The sequence below is a fragment of the Brassica oleracea genome, chromosome C5, assembly GCF_000695525.1.
Source record: "Brassica oleracea var. oleracea cultivar TO1000 chromosome C5, BOL, whole genome shotgun sequence".
Taxonomy (NCBI): domain Eukaryota; kingdom Viridiplantae; phylum Streptophyta; class Magnoliopsida; order Brassicales; family Brassicaceae; genus Brassica; species Brassica oleracea.
The window spans coordinates 8004067-8018883 of NC_027752.1; the positions used below are offsets into that span (position 1 = coordinate 8004067).

A 14817-nucleotide genomic window follows, 5' to 3' on the forward strand; every position below is an offset into this window, starting at 1 on the left:
TTTTTTCTAAAAAAACATTAAAAATATAAACCAAAATTAATTCATCCAATCCTTAAAAATAAATATAAAACATCACTGGTCACACAGTTTTCAATAAAATTTAAATTAATATAAAATATCAAAACATCATCTATTTTGAAACATCATAACCTTTCTAAAACATCATCTATTTTGGAACAGAGGGAGTAAAATATAAGACAAAGCATTCCTCTGAGCTCAAAGGAGCGTGATCAAGCACCAACCCAAAAAATCCAAAAAACCCAAAAAGGTCAGAGAAAGAATAATCATCAGTAGACCAGAGTCACCACGAAACAAGAAGACACATGCCTCAAGCACCGGAATCACAACCACCAGCTAAAAGGTAAGAAGCACCTCACAAACTAAACAAGCACATACAAGACGTTCATGCCAGCGAAGAACCACAAGCTCTAAGTAGAAGAGACCTAAGCTCCAAAGACTAACTCCGCACACCTACACCAAGAAAAGCAAGAGAAGAAAAGAAACAACCCGAGGGAGGGAGAATGGAAGCCTACCACCAAAAAAAAAGAGCTCAAACTTTAGACTAGAAATAAACTTCCAAGCACACAAAGCATACACAGAAGAAAACACTATCCAACCCTGGAGTAGCAAATATGGCGAAAAAAGAGCCACCAGAGAAGCGAGCAGCAATGAAAGGTGCAACAAGATGAGAGAACAAATATAGAAAAAGAGACAAAACAAAATCATCAAACCGTGAAGCCATCCTCGAGCTATGAAAAAGAGCATAGAAGTCAGATCACCAAAAACCAGATCTTGAAAACCAAGACGAGCAGAGACTATCGACGGCAAGTCAACGAGAGGAAGACAAAATCAAAGACAACTGAACTCTGACCCAACCCAACGAGATGTAGTTCCTAAAATTAGCCAAAATCTAAAAAAGAAGAGGACCAATATTGACCAAAACAACCTACAACACAGTGAAAAACAACCGCACAATAGGGAATTCGTAACATGATCTGTAACAAATACCAGATAATATCACAAGAGATGAATGTGAGGAAAAACAAGAACACAAAGGTGAGTATTTTCTCAGTGATGGCGAGAAGCACCGCACACCGGAAAGGTAAGCGAATTACATAGATGGAGACGGTTCAAAGTCAAAATATGGAGAGTGGGCAAAAAACATTTTAAAAGAGTAATGTTCAAAAATGTGACAAATTAAAATACAATTTTGACGCCAAAACCATCAATCTTAAAATTAACAAATGCCTAAAAATACAAAGTTATTAAAATTCAATATAATTTACATTAGAAGCTAACTTCATCACACAAGTACTATTATACACACAACAACACATTATTGAAAAACAAACACATAATATATTAACATATTACCTAATACTATATAACACAATAAAACATCAAATAATTATCTTTACAAATAAGACTTACCACTTAATTACATCATCCAAAAGTTCATATCTAACAGCAATAAAACAATATCCCGCGCGAAGCGCGGACATCCTTCTAGTTACCTATAAGGCTATAACTAATCAATTTATCATCGTCAACTCACACTTGAACACCAAATCGGTTGTGTTCTTGCAAAACTTAACAATCCTGGTGTTTATACAATATACAGTGATGATAATAACTTCAGGAAAAAAAAACGAACAATATTATTAAAACAAAAGGCCAAAAGAGGCTCAATCACACTGTTGAAGTACAATGTCAGACAAATACTAAAGCAAGAAACTTTAAAGGAGAGAATCACATCCAAAAGCTAAAAAGATCACAAACAACAAAGTCACCATACTACTAAGCTTCAGTGAGATGAAAAAGCTTTACTACAAATCAGTAGTAGTAACACAATGAAGTCTAAAAGCTAATTTCTAAATTCATTGTCCAGAATGTTGATGGTTCCTGATCCTGCTTGAACGCCTCACTGGTGTTACCATCTCTTCCTCTTTACGTCCACTCCTCTTTTGTATCTTCTCGTACGTTGTGAAACTTCCGTATGAAACAGAGCCCCCTATGGAGTATTCTGATGCCGAGGAAGCCATTGATTCACCGCTGTCATTACTCTTCCTACCTCCACCGCTTTGATATTCCTTAAGCTCATCTCTGTTGCTGCAGCTGCGTAATGACTTGTCCTTGTGGAAACTGAAACTCATCTCAGAAGGGAATGATGATGATACCTCTTCTCTTTTCATGTCATCATTAACTTCTTCTTCTTCCTCCTCCTGGAAGTTCAGCGAAGAAAACCTTTCTTTGATCAGATTCTCTACTGGCGCATGCTCAACGTTTACCTCTTTAGCGGCGTCAGAGACCGTTGTTGGCTCACTATCTTCTTGCATCACAGGTTTTGCCTTCTTGTTGGCTAACAAGAAAGCAGCTATTGCAGCAAGCATAACCATCACTGTGGACACTAAGACCATCACTTTCTTCTGGTTGTTCAACAATATCTCCTTCCAGTCTTCTGCATTAACAGAAACTTCTTCACCAATCCCACTCTCTTCTTCCAAATCATTACCATCTACATCACTAGTTTCTGCTGAAACATCCAAGCTGGCTTCACCAGTTTCCCCAATACCTCCTTCTTCTGGTACACTGTCAGAGTTGGCTAATGCACTAGTGTCTTCTTGCTGGTGACCACTGATTGCAGCAGGCTCCACATCATCAAGATGGTGTGCGTTGGATTCAGATTCTTCCATCATCTTCTCGTCGTTTTGGGCTGATGTAGTCTCATGTTCATGAACTTCATTTTTTTCATATTCTCTCTGCTCTTCAACACCATCAGTAGCTTGGCCACCACTCTCTTCTTCTTCTTCTTCAGAAAGAGATTCTGAATACACTTCACCCACATTCACCTCTGTAACTGTGGCCAAAGTGAACTCTCCTCCTTCACTCTCTTGCTCCAGTTCATTGCTATCCTCTTCGTAGACATCTTCAAGATTGATTTCACCACTGCTCTCCAGTTCTTCAGGCTCCTGAGTAACACCACTCTCTTCTTCTGTATCCGTTTCAAAGCTCAAGTCTAGGCTATCCACTAGCGACCCAGCAACACTGATTTCACCACTAGTTGGCTGGAAAACAGCATCAGACAATCTTGTCTCTTCCAAAACACCAGTCAAATTATGAAACTGAAACGGACCATACCCTTGTTCTTCTCGTAGACTAGAGATCAGCTTGCCCATGTAAACAAGTGATGATCCTGCCCACAGCCCAAGCTTCTCACTAAACTGCTCAAAGCTCTCTCTCGCAGACTTTGCGATTTCTGGTGGGATATGAAACTTGAAGACATGTGAATCTTGACTAATGTTTGGAAGAGTAAGCGTCACTGAAGAAACCAACAACGTGTACGCCAAACCAAGAACCAACATCCAACCAAGCAACTTGGATGTCTTGAAACGGGATTGTTTTGAAAGCTGACGAGTTTCTTCAGTGCTTTCTCCAACCACTACTTCTTCTTTTTCTTCACTCTCCACTGCTTCCAAGTGCTCCTCATCATCACTCTCCTCTAGGGTTACTTCACCCTCTTCTTCTACCGATAGTACAAGTTCCTCCACTTGTTGACTTTCCTCTGCCACCTCTTCTACACTTTCCGGAGAAACAACTTCCTCCTCGTGTTGGCTCTCCTTAGCAGACATATCAGTTTCAGAAGAAGAGCTTTCAGAGGTAAAAAGCTCCTCGAGCAGCTTGCACTCGATTCTTGGATTTGGACTATAATGGAGAAACTGGGGCCTAGGCGACAAGTAGTTCTTCTTCGGATCGTAAGGCGTCACCGACGCATCAACTTCATTCGCCTCAAACGCAGGGAAAGTGAACGGTACCGAAGCAGTGAGAGGGCTAACGTCGAAGCTCGAATCATCCATATCAGTAACAGTGACGTCATGAGACTCCTCCTCCTCCTCCTCCTTCTTCTTTTCACCGATAAAAATCTGATCTTTATCTTTATCTTCTTCCCCAATGAAGCTAACCACATCACAAAACGTGACAGAAGACCGAACCTGAGTCACATGATGATGGGATTTGTCGAAGGAACGAGACAGTTCGTTTTTTTCAGACAAGATCTTCTTCCTCGGAGACGGGTTGATCTTGGAAACAGCTGAAATAGTCGGCGACATGAAGTTCTTGGAAGGCTTCGGAGCTTTGACCACCGCATCTGAGATCTGGTTCTCTTTATCCCCAGACTCGGCCCCCCGGGTGATTTTCCCAGGAAATGGGCTGGCTCGAAAGCTCCGCCGCATCAGATCTCCGGTCTCGGAGTTTCTTGGTTTAGGGTTTGGACGGGAAGGGATCGAAGGTGAAGACGAATCCATGATTGAAATCTCTGAGGATCCTTGGAGAATTAGGAATGAGTTATTTAGAGGATCTCAGTTCTTTTGCTCGTTAAAGGAAAGAAGATATCAAGAATCTGAAAGATTACGTTGGATGCTTAAAAAGATCAGCAGTTTTTGAATTTTAAAAGGACAGAGTGAGGAGATATCGTAACGGCTAGTTGCACGTTTGGCGTATTTATTTGATGTTTTTATATTTGTAAATTGAACCCCTTGGTTTTCCTTTTTTTAAACAAAACCTCTTCGTTTTCCAAAAGTTTCAATTATCTCCCATAAACTTTTAAATGTAATATGCTCTGTGATTCACTATTTTAGTGGGGGGGGTTTGCAGTGGCAATATAAGGATGAGTTACCATCCTATGTAGAATAAGATTGAATACGAGCATTTTTATTCCGTTTGATTCTTTGAGAAAGAAGTCTTTTTTTTTACCTTGAGTTTGTGTCTAAATTGGATTTAATGGTGTAGAATAAGATTTGAATACGAGTATTCTGTTTGATTCCTTGAGAAGTCTTTTTTTTATACCTTGAGTTTGTGTCTAAACTGGATTTAGTGGATAATATAGAAACATTTGAGAAGATATTGATGTTTCTCAAAACATTGAGGTGTCAACTTTAAAATATTCTGTTCAATTGGTGTTGATGAATCACCGTTGTCCATTTTGGACGGCTTCGATGAAGGCACGTATGATCCTTAGATAAACTAGCCGTTAAGGCTTTCGCTTACGAAATAAAAGGAGAGAGCCGTTGGCAACCCTTTAAAAAGAAATAGAGAAAAGCCGAAACGGTGGCGTTGGGCCCGTCCAGTCCACTGATGGAAAGTCTTTGTACTTAATGGACATTTTGCTTAAGTAAACCAAAACTTAGGTTATCGGGCCGAGCTGAATTCATATACCTTACGAATTTCGAAAAAATCCTTTCCGCTATAGATCAGATGAGTTGGGTTTGTATTGGTTCAGTTAGCAACATTTCCGGTTATGCAGATGATGCTAAATGTCTTATCTATTCTATTAAAATAGCAGTGTGACCCATTGATAAAAGTATGGTGCTTTATGCCATTAGACCTATATTTAAATTACCAATTGAAAAGACCTAAAAAGATGTAAAAACAAAAAATATACCCGCCCTTTTTAAGGGGGGGTCAGAATCTAGTTTCCTAATAAAATCTGCCAAATTCGAGTTACTCATTATCTCTGTTTTGTCTTCGCAGCTTTTCTAAGAGTTGATTATACTCAGGGACATTTTTTGACTTTTCCTTACATCTAAAGACACTTCTTACATGTGACACTTTATTGTGGACCAGCGACAGATTGTGGACAATTTTATCCTTAATGGCAACGACAATTGTGGACGCTAAGGTGATATGTGGACGGGTGATGCGTGAATGAGTTATTTATGGACGGAGTATACGTGGACGACGGGTGATGAGTAATGTGTGGACATGCGATGTTAATGTGTTTATAGTAGATAATGTAGACAAACTCTCTGTTTTGATTCCACGAAACTATAGTACAATACGTGGACATGCTCATGTTACTAAAGTTATACCACAAAACATGGACACAGACTCTGTTATCAAAACCCTCACCAAAAAAAAAAGATTTTGTACATACCTTTCTCTGTTTTGTTTGATACGACAAATTGTGGACTGGATCAAAGCCAATACATATGTTTTTGATACAATTGCTCGTCACAACCAAGAACTTTAAGGGAAACCAATAATATATGGATAGAAAACAAAAGTTATGGACGAGGTTTTGTATACATAAAAATTTATCCATAAAGTTGTGTCCACATCCACAAACAACTGTAATCAAATATATCGCCTTCCTCCAACAGAGAGAGGAGAGAGAGAGAGAGAGAGATAAAGCTTGAGATCGTCATCACCATGGCTTTTGAATTAACTCAGGAGGAACGACTCGAGTTGGCAGAATCAATCGTTGAGTTAAGCTGCTCCTCTCCAACAAACAAAACACATCCTCTCCATCGACTTGACTCGTTCCTCACTCACCACAACCAGACCCAAGTTTGAACCCACAATCCATCTCGTTTCTCCACGGGTTCACTCCTGAAACAATCTCGTCGTATCACAACACGAAGACTAAAAAAATCTAGTACCGAGTCGACTCGAGCAAGAATCATCTCAAGTCGCCGGAATCACTGCGAAACCAGATTCGCCATCGAAGATATCGACATATCCTATTTCAATTTCGTTATAGATTTGTACCCTCGAGGGTCTGAGAAATTAAGATGCTTTTTCAATGGAGAGCTATGGTTCTTATGGAGAAGAGAGATTCCACCATTGTAGTACATATGAGATGTGTGAGGATCTAGGAAAATTAGAAAAGATTCTCCACAAACTGACCTCCGCTTCGTCATAGCCGTAGATCATGGAAACAATCGTGTCACGAACAGAGGGTTCAAATTCATCGCCTCACGAAACTGATTTCGCCAACCCTCGACCGTTATTCTCTCAATTTTGCAATCGCTTTATTCTTCCTTAAACCTCCATTACAGAAAGCTTTGTTCTTGTCAGAAGCTCTTATGGGGTTTTGTCTCCTTCTTCTTCAATCGATGTGATCGTTAGCCGATATGCAAATAAAATGGAAAAAGGTGTTTTCGAGAGAAGCGTGAGAATGATGAAGACATAGTGAAGAGGAGAGAAAAAGGTTTTGTTTAGGTTGATGCTATTGACAATGGATTGTTTCGGTTGATGCTAATTAGGGTTGTGTTCTTGATTCAATTTAGATAACGAGAGAGCAATAGGGTGTTTACATAGAAAAAATAATGTTTGAGCTGAAAGAAGGGTAAGATGGACAAATAACACTCATAATGTGTTTGTCAAGTGGAATGTGCTTTGGGATGAAATTGCAAAGTGATAAAGTGCCTTAGACCATCTTCAATGTATTTCCCTATTTTTTCCTGTAAAATGGGAAAACTTTATAATAGAGATGAATTTGTCTCCAATGTATTTCTCTATTTCTTCCTCTAAAAATGAATATTCTTGATATATTCTTTTATAATTTTACAAATAGTACTTTTTATTTGTGAAAGTTGAAAACCAACCCAATTTAATTTAACATTCATAAGATTATGATATTATTTACACTGAATATTTTTATAGAAACTATTATGTAAATAAAAGTATGATTATATATTTATATAAACAGTCCATTTTCATTAAAAATATTTTTTGAATAAAAAAGTATTCATCTATTATAGAGGAATGCTATTTCTTCCTCTAAATATAGAGGTGAAAATAGCAATCTCTATTTTAGAGGAAGAAATAGAGTAGGGTTGAATTGATTTTAGAGTAATTGCAGTGTACACACAATGATTATTCCATAATTAGCTCATTGCACATTTAGGGATTTTGTCTTTTGTTTTCAAAACCTTACTGACCATTATACCCGTACTCCTGGATGATTTCTTTCTTTGATATTTCTAAGGCAACTCAATTCTTCTGCTTATCGAATAAATATCACACGAAACCTCATTTGTGATAGACAAGTTGCTATATTTTATTAATTTCATTACATCCCATAACTAAAATCATCCCCTGCACTATTGCTAGATTTTTTTCTCAACCTTCTTGGTCTTCTTCTCTCCCGCCCTTCTCACCACAACGACCATTCCCTCTTCGAACCTGACCCGGATTTGATTTCCACCGTCTACAACATCCTCCCCAAAAACGACCTCCCAAGCGGCCTCTTGCCCGACGCCGTCACCAACTTCACCCTCTCCGACGACGGCCAACTCTTCGTCTACTTACCCAAGCCCTGCAAAATAGAATTCGACTACCTCGTTCGATACGACAAGACCGTATCCGGATGCATTAGCTACGGCTCCATCACCGAGCTCGAGGGTATTCAGGTGAAGCGGCTTTTTATTTGGTTGGATGTTTATGAGAATAAGGTCGATCTATTTCAAGGTTGGGTTTATCAACAAGAAGCTTGGTATTGACCAGTCCAAGACTGTACATTCATGTGGTGTGTCTGGGTCTTGTGGAAGTTCTTGGAAGAGTTTTTTCAGGCAAAGATCATTTCTTTGACCTAATTAGATCTTGCGTTTCTGGGTTTTTGAAATTTATCTCAAAGTTGGCAACTTTATTGAGTTTTGATCTAATTTGAATTTCCAGACTTTTTTGGTGATAACGAATCAATTGACGCCATGGTTTCTACAATTTAGATGGTAGCTTATGGGCTTTGTTTTGATATGCTCATGGGCAGCATAAAAGAAAGAGATGAAGTTTCACTATCACAGAACACAATCGCCATCAAAGGTTTCGTTCTATAGTTAAAATCTCTCAAAATCATCCACTAAAGTTTGATTCTGTTTCAAATATCATTGTATAACTTTTACATATTCATTTCAGTATTTTTACAATAATCTATTGGTCTAATATTTTGTTTTCTCGTCCATCACAACTGTTACACAATTTAATAGTCCCTGAAATAACCAGCTTAATATCTTCTTAGCACGTAAGAACACTAGCTGGTTATAAAGTTTTGTCATGACTAAGATATTGTGCACAAGATCAAAATACAAAGATTATATATTACATCAAAGGTTACAACTGAATTTTGCAAACCAAGACGACCAGAGACACCTTGCTAAACGCCTTCCTAACCGCACCGAGAAATGAAAAAAAGATACTGCTATCATTCAAGTTCGGTCACTTAAATGTTAAGCCGTCACAAAACCAAACTACCCGGCTAAGACATCAAGTAACCGACCAACAATGATGCGACTCCACAACTAGACCCTTTATTACATCCACGGTTACAAGTGAACTTAGCAAGCCAAAACGAGAAGACATATTGCTAAACTCACAATTTAACCATCCTGAGAAAAGATAAAAAAGATACTGCCGAGTTATGAACCAATTAACATTGAATTCTAAATTTTGTAATATTCTAAATTTTGTAATTGTGATTTTTATAGTTGTTTAACTTGTTAGGAATAATTTTATGTGCTAAATATAATATTGAAAGCTTCCAACAATTTAATTTGATACAATAAATATTTTAGCCATGTAAAATTTTAAGTATACCTTTAAATTGGCTTTAAAATTCATTTCTAGACTGCTAACATAATTTATAGCATATAACAATCATCGTACATTTAACCATGAATCTTTTAATTAATATTTTAAAATTTCTTGGTAACCCGCTAACTTATATAATAACATAAGTTTTACTTTTTCTTTTGCATTGATATTTTGGATTAGTCTATGAATTCATTGTTATAAGGCTAACATTCTAAGAATGTATAAAAATTGATTTATCCGTTATATCTTTATTTTGGACATCTATACACATAACATACTAAAGACAAATAATAAATCACCTATAATAGTGTTTTTAATGTTGAACAATCTATAAACATGATATCAAACCACATTATGTAACATCTGCTTTAACATTAGATTGTAACACTTTTAATAGCTTGTAACAAATAATTTATTAGCTAAATGTAATATTAGATGTTACATTAATAATTATCCGGGTTAATACATCTTGTTTGTATATACAGACGATATTTATCTACTTAATTCAAAATAAAGATAGAGTCAATTTGGTCAAAATCCATAGAAAATTTGAAAATTATGAATCATGCGTTGTGGTGAGGCGGATATCTGTGGGGGGTTAGCGAGACGGTTCTTGTAGAAGCAGAAGATCATGAGAGAGTGAGAAGTTTTCTTGAAAATTTAGAACTGATATGAGATGTGAGTCTCTGAATTATTGTAATCCTAATCTTTAATTCACTCCAAACCTTAGGATTTGAGGAAGAAATTATTTTGGGGGGTTTTAGCGGGGATGAAACGCATCTTCTTGATCGTTGGAAGAGAAACGTGATGACTTTTCCAACTCTGAGAAATAGTGCTTTATAGATGATTTCTTTGACCTAATTAGATTTTGCGTTTCTGGGTTTTTGAAATTTATCTCAAAGTTGGCAACTTTATTGAGTTTTGATCTAATTTGAATTTCCAGACTTTATTGGTGATAACGATTTAATTGACGCCATGGTTTCTACAATTTAGATGGTAGCTTATGGGCTTTGTTTTGATATGCTCATGGGCAGCATAAAAGAAAGAGATGAAGTTTCACTATCACAGAACACAATCGCCATCAAAGGTTTCGTTCTATAGTTAAAATCTCTCAAAATCATCCACTAAAGTTTGATTCTGTTTCAAATATCATTGTATAACTTTTACATATTCATTTCAGTATTTTTACAATAATCTATTGGTCTAATATTTTGTTTTCTCGTCCATCACAACTGTTACACAATTTAATAGTCCCTGAAATAACCAGCTTAATATCTTCTTAGCACGTAAGAACACTAGCTGGTTATAAAGTTTTGTCATGACTAAGATATTGTGCACAAGATCAAAATACAAAGATTATATATTACATCAAAGGTTACAACTGAATTTTGCAAACCAAGACGACCAGAGACACCTTGCTAAACGCCTTCCTAACCGCACCGAGAAATGAAAAAAAGATACTGCTATCATTCAAGTTCGGTCACTTAAATGTTAAGCCGTCACAAAACCAAACTACCCGGCTAAGACATCAAGTAACCGACCAACAATGATGCGACCCCACAACTAGACCCTTTATTACATCCACGGTTACAAGTGAACTTAGCAAGCCAAAACGAGAAGACATATTGCTAAACTCACAATTTAACCATCCTGAGAAAAGATAAAAAAGATACTGCCGAGTTATGAACCAATTAACATTGAATTCTAAATTTTGTAATATTCTAAATTTTGTAATTGTGATTTTTATAGTTGTTTAACTTGTTAGGAATAATTTTATGTGCTAAATATAATATTGAAAGCTTCCAACAATTTAATTTGATACAATAAATATTTTAGCCATGTAAAATTTTAAGTATACCTTTAAATTGGCTTTAAAATTCATTTCTAGACTGCTAACATAATTTATAGCATATAACAATCATCGTACATTTAACCATGAATCTTTTAATTAATATTTTAAAATTTCTTGGTAACCCGCTAACTTATATAATAACATAAGTTTTACTTTTTCTTTTGCATTGATATTTTGGATTAGTCTATGAATTCATTGTTATAAGGCTAACATTCTAAGAATGTATAAAAATTGATTTATCCGTTATATCTTTATTTTGGACATCTATACACATAACATACTAAAGACAAATAATAAATCACCTATAATAGTGTTTTTAATGTTGAACAATGTATAAACATGATATCAAACCACATTATGTAACATCTGCTTTAACATTAGATTGTAACACTTTTAATAGCCTGTAACAAATAATTTATTAGCTAAATGTAATATTAGATATTACATTAATAATTATCCGGGTTAATACATCTTGTTCATATATTCAGACGATATTTATCTACTTAATTCAAAATAAAGATAGAGTCAATTTGGTCAAAATCCATAGAAAATTTGAAAATTATGAATCATGCGTTGTGGTGAGGCGGATATCTGTGGGGGGTTAGCGAGACGGTTCTTGTAGAAGCAGAAGATCATGAGAGAGTGAGAGGTTTTCTTGAAAATTTAGAACTGAGATAGAGATGTGAGTCTCTGAATTATTGTAATCCTAATCTTTAATTCACTCCAAACCTTAGGATTTGAGGAAAAAATTATTTTGGGGGGTTTTAGCGGGGATGAAACGCATCTTCTTGATCGTTGGAAGAGAAACGTGTTGATTTTTCCAACTTTGAAAAATAGTGCTTTATAGACAGACCTTGACATGAATTTTCTCTCAATCCCCCCCCCTCCAATATTCATGTAGAAGAAGATTTTCTTGTTGTGATTCGTTAAAAATGTCTGACTAATTATGTTTCACGTATTTGGAGTGGAAATAATACCTAGACTAATAATTATCAGAACTAACAATTAACTAGAAAATTCATACATATTCCAATCTAAAATTGACCTAATCTAAGGACTTGATAGTCATTTTGTTTCTACAACTTGCAATATTCAATCCACACAAATTTAGTCATGGATATTTACCTAATTATTTGATTTTTTTATGATATTGGTTTAATTCACTCTTGATTTTATCTCTAAATAATATTATAGTGGCAAATATAGAGTTTGTGGCAAATATATAGTTAAGTTGGTGATGCTCTAGAGAGAAAAATTCCTTTTCTAATGGCCTTTCTAGGGTATATTCACCATAAAATTCTTGTAGGTCAACTTTATTATCAAAATCATATTCATGGTCTGTCTTTGAAAATTCTTCTGAATGACACATTTATTATCATAATCATATATCCTGATATTTCCTTGATTATCACAATATGTGCGTCTAACAAAATCGAAGCGAACTTGTCATTGGCCTAACTAATGATTAGAGGGAGAGCGAGATTCAGATGGTAGTGCATGATGTAGAATTCATCAGAAGATGTCAGAGTTGGATTGTTCTATGGTAACATCATCATCATCATTATCATCGCTCTCTCCCTCTCATAATTTTTTTATAGAACACACACAAAAACCAATAGTACCATTGACAAAAAAAATCATATTGTATCTGACAAAAAAAAACACAATTGGAATTTTTCAGAACCTAAACAATGACAAACGTAGACGGATGCAAGAACCTGCTTCGGCTATTAAAGGAGTGAGACTTTTATATAGTGGAAAACTTTAGGGTTTTGAGTTCTATTAGCTTCAAGATAAAACGCTGTCATTTCAGACTGTACGGGTTTGAATGAGGCTACTGGGCTTCCATCTTTCGGCCCAATAGTAGTATTAAGAGCATTTATATTGTAGGGGTTCGTTTCACGGGACGTCACAATAGCTGGCAAGTTGTTTGAATATGACATCATCATCTCCTTAGCTCAGAAAAACGACAAAACAAAAAAAAATTCCAAAGGAAAGTGAGCTCTCTCCCCGTTTCTGTAAACAAGGATTTAAAGTGTCTCTGTTTACTTTCTCTTAAATATCTAGATTTTGATCGTAGCTACATTACTCTTTCCCATGGCTGCCCCTGATGAGGACCAACGGTTTATTAAGCCTTTCATCTCACATAAGTCAGCTAAATCATTGGTTACAATCTCTCTCTCTCTCTCTCTCTATATCTTTCTTCTTTTGCTTGCTTTCTTCAGAGTAAAAATAATATTTTGTACATATATTTTTAAGAAAATTTAGAGTCCTTAAAATTGTTTTTGTTCTGTAGCTTCAAATTAGCCCAAAAAAGCAGTAATGTGTCATTATCAGATCTGTTGTTTGTTGGCTCTTGCTTTTTATTAACATTCTTAGTTTATTTAGCTGCTGATGAAAAACATTCAAGACTCTTTTATCTTTTTGGGACTAGAGTCTCTCTTGTGTTGTGCGTTGCTGCTATTATTGTGTGTTCTGAGAGGTTGATTTTGTATGTTAAGGCGATTCCGTTGGCCTTCAACGAATACTTTCCGGATCCATTGCCAAATACAGTGGAGCTCCTAGACTACTATGGGAGATCCTGGACGATTAGGATGAAGAAGAGAGGAGAGACGGTGTTTTTAACTGTTGGTTGGGAAAACTTTGTAAAGGATAACGAGCTTGAAGACGGTAAGATGATGGAATTCATCTATGACTGCGACCGGACCTTTTATGTTGTCATATTTGGTCATGGCGGGGTTAGCGAGCTTAGAGTCTTTCCTCAAGCCGTAGTAGATGTTGGTGACTATGCAACAGGCGAAGAAGAAGGAGAGGAAGAGGAAGAGGAAGAGGAAGAGAAGAACAAGAGTAACTGAAACTTGAGTCTGTATCATCCACGTAGGGAGAAACAAATGCTGCTTTTGAAGTTAGTTTATCAGTTTATTTATTTAAAAGTCTTATGTAACAAGATGTTTAATCTAAACCAATCTGAACCAAACGCTTGTGGCTTGGTGGTAAAGGAGGTACAGCTGTACTGTCCGACACCCGGGTTCGAACCTTGGCCACAACGGATTTAACATCCCTTCCGTTGGGGCGCTGGACCCCTACGGGTATAGTTGGGAATGCAGCTGCTCAGATACCAGAGTTACAAAAAAAAAAAAAAAAGAGATGTTTAATCTAATGAACGAACACACTTTGTTGTCTTGCTATAAATCCTTGTTTTTAACGGTTTAGAACAGTGATAAAAATACTGTTGGTTGTTTATCATTCATGTGTTATTTGTAATTTTGTATTCCACACAAGAGAGCGTTAACAAAAAGAGAACGAGATAAAGTATTTGGTATCACTAGGGATTAACCCGGGCTACGCCCGGAATTTTTTATTTTTTTCTAATTTAAGTTGTTAAATTATTTATATTTAGGTTATGATATACATTTATATAAATGTTAAGATGCATGTCATAATTAAAATTTATTTTTAAATTTTAATACGTTAAATTAACATATTTTTTACTATTTAAATATTTTTTTTGTAATTTTGTTGGCTATCTAGTTATCATATTTAGCAAAACTATATGTTGAGTGTTGGAATAAATGTTTTAGATATTTAATTAAACTGCA

General features: G+C 35.9%; 2 protein-coding genes across 2 annotated transcripts; one reads left to right on the forward strand and one right to left on the reverse strand.

Annotated features, from left to right (window-relative positions):
* Window positions 1-1681: 1681 nt before the first annotated feature.
* On the reverse strand, window positions 1682-4453 carry LOC106343514. The gene has a single exon (XM_013782752.1). It carries the CDS (start codon window positions 4299-4301, stop codon window positions 1878-1880), a length of 2424 nt encoding a protein of 807 aa, XP_013638206.1. The 5' UTR covers window positions 4302-4453; the 3' UTR covers window positions 1682-1877.
* Window positions 4454-13146: 8693 nt separating this feature from the next.
* On the forward strand, window positions 13147-14347 carry LOC106293671 (B3 domain-containing protein At1g16640). The gene is made up of 2 exons (XM_013729335.1): window positions 13147-13384; window positions 13720-14347. Exons 1-2 carry the CDS (start codon window positions 13316-13318, stop codon window positions 14071-14073), a joined length of 423 nt encoding a protein of 140 aa, XP_013584789.1. The 5' UTR covers window positions 13147-13315; the 3' UTR covers window positions 14074-14347.
* The last annotated feature ends 470 nt before the right edge of the window (window positions 14348-14817 follow it).

Coding starts and splice junctions, on each gene's coding strand:
- LOC106343514 (XM_013782752.1), bottom strand. CDS start 4,301: ATGGATTCGTCTTCACCTTCGATCCCTTCCCGTCCAAACCCTAAACCA.
- LOC106293671 (XM_013729335.1), top strand. CDS start 13,316: ATGGCTGCCCCTGATGAGGACCAACGGTTTATTAAGCCTTTCATCTCA. Junction 13,385..13,719: donor ATAAGTCAGCTAAATCATTG/GTTACAATCTCT, acceptor TTGTATGTTAAG/GCGATTCCGTTGGCCTTCAA.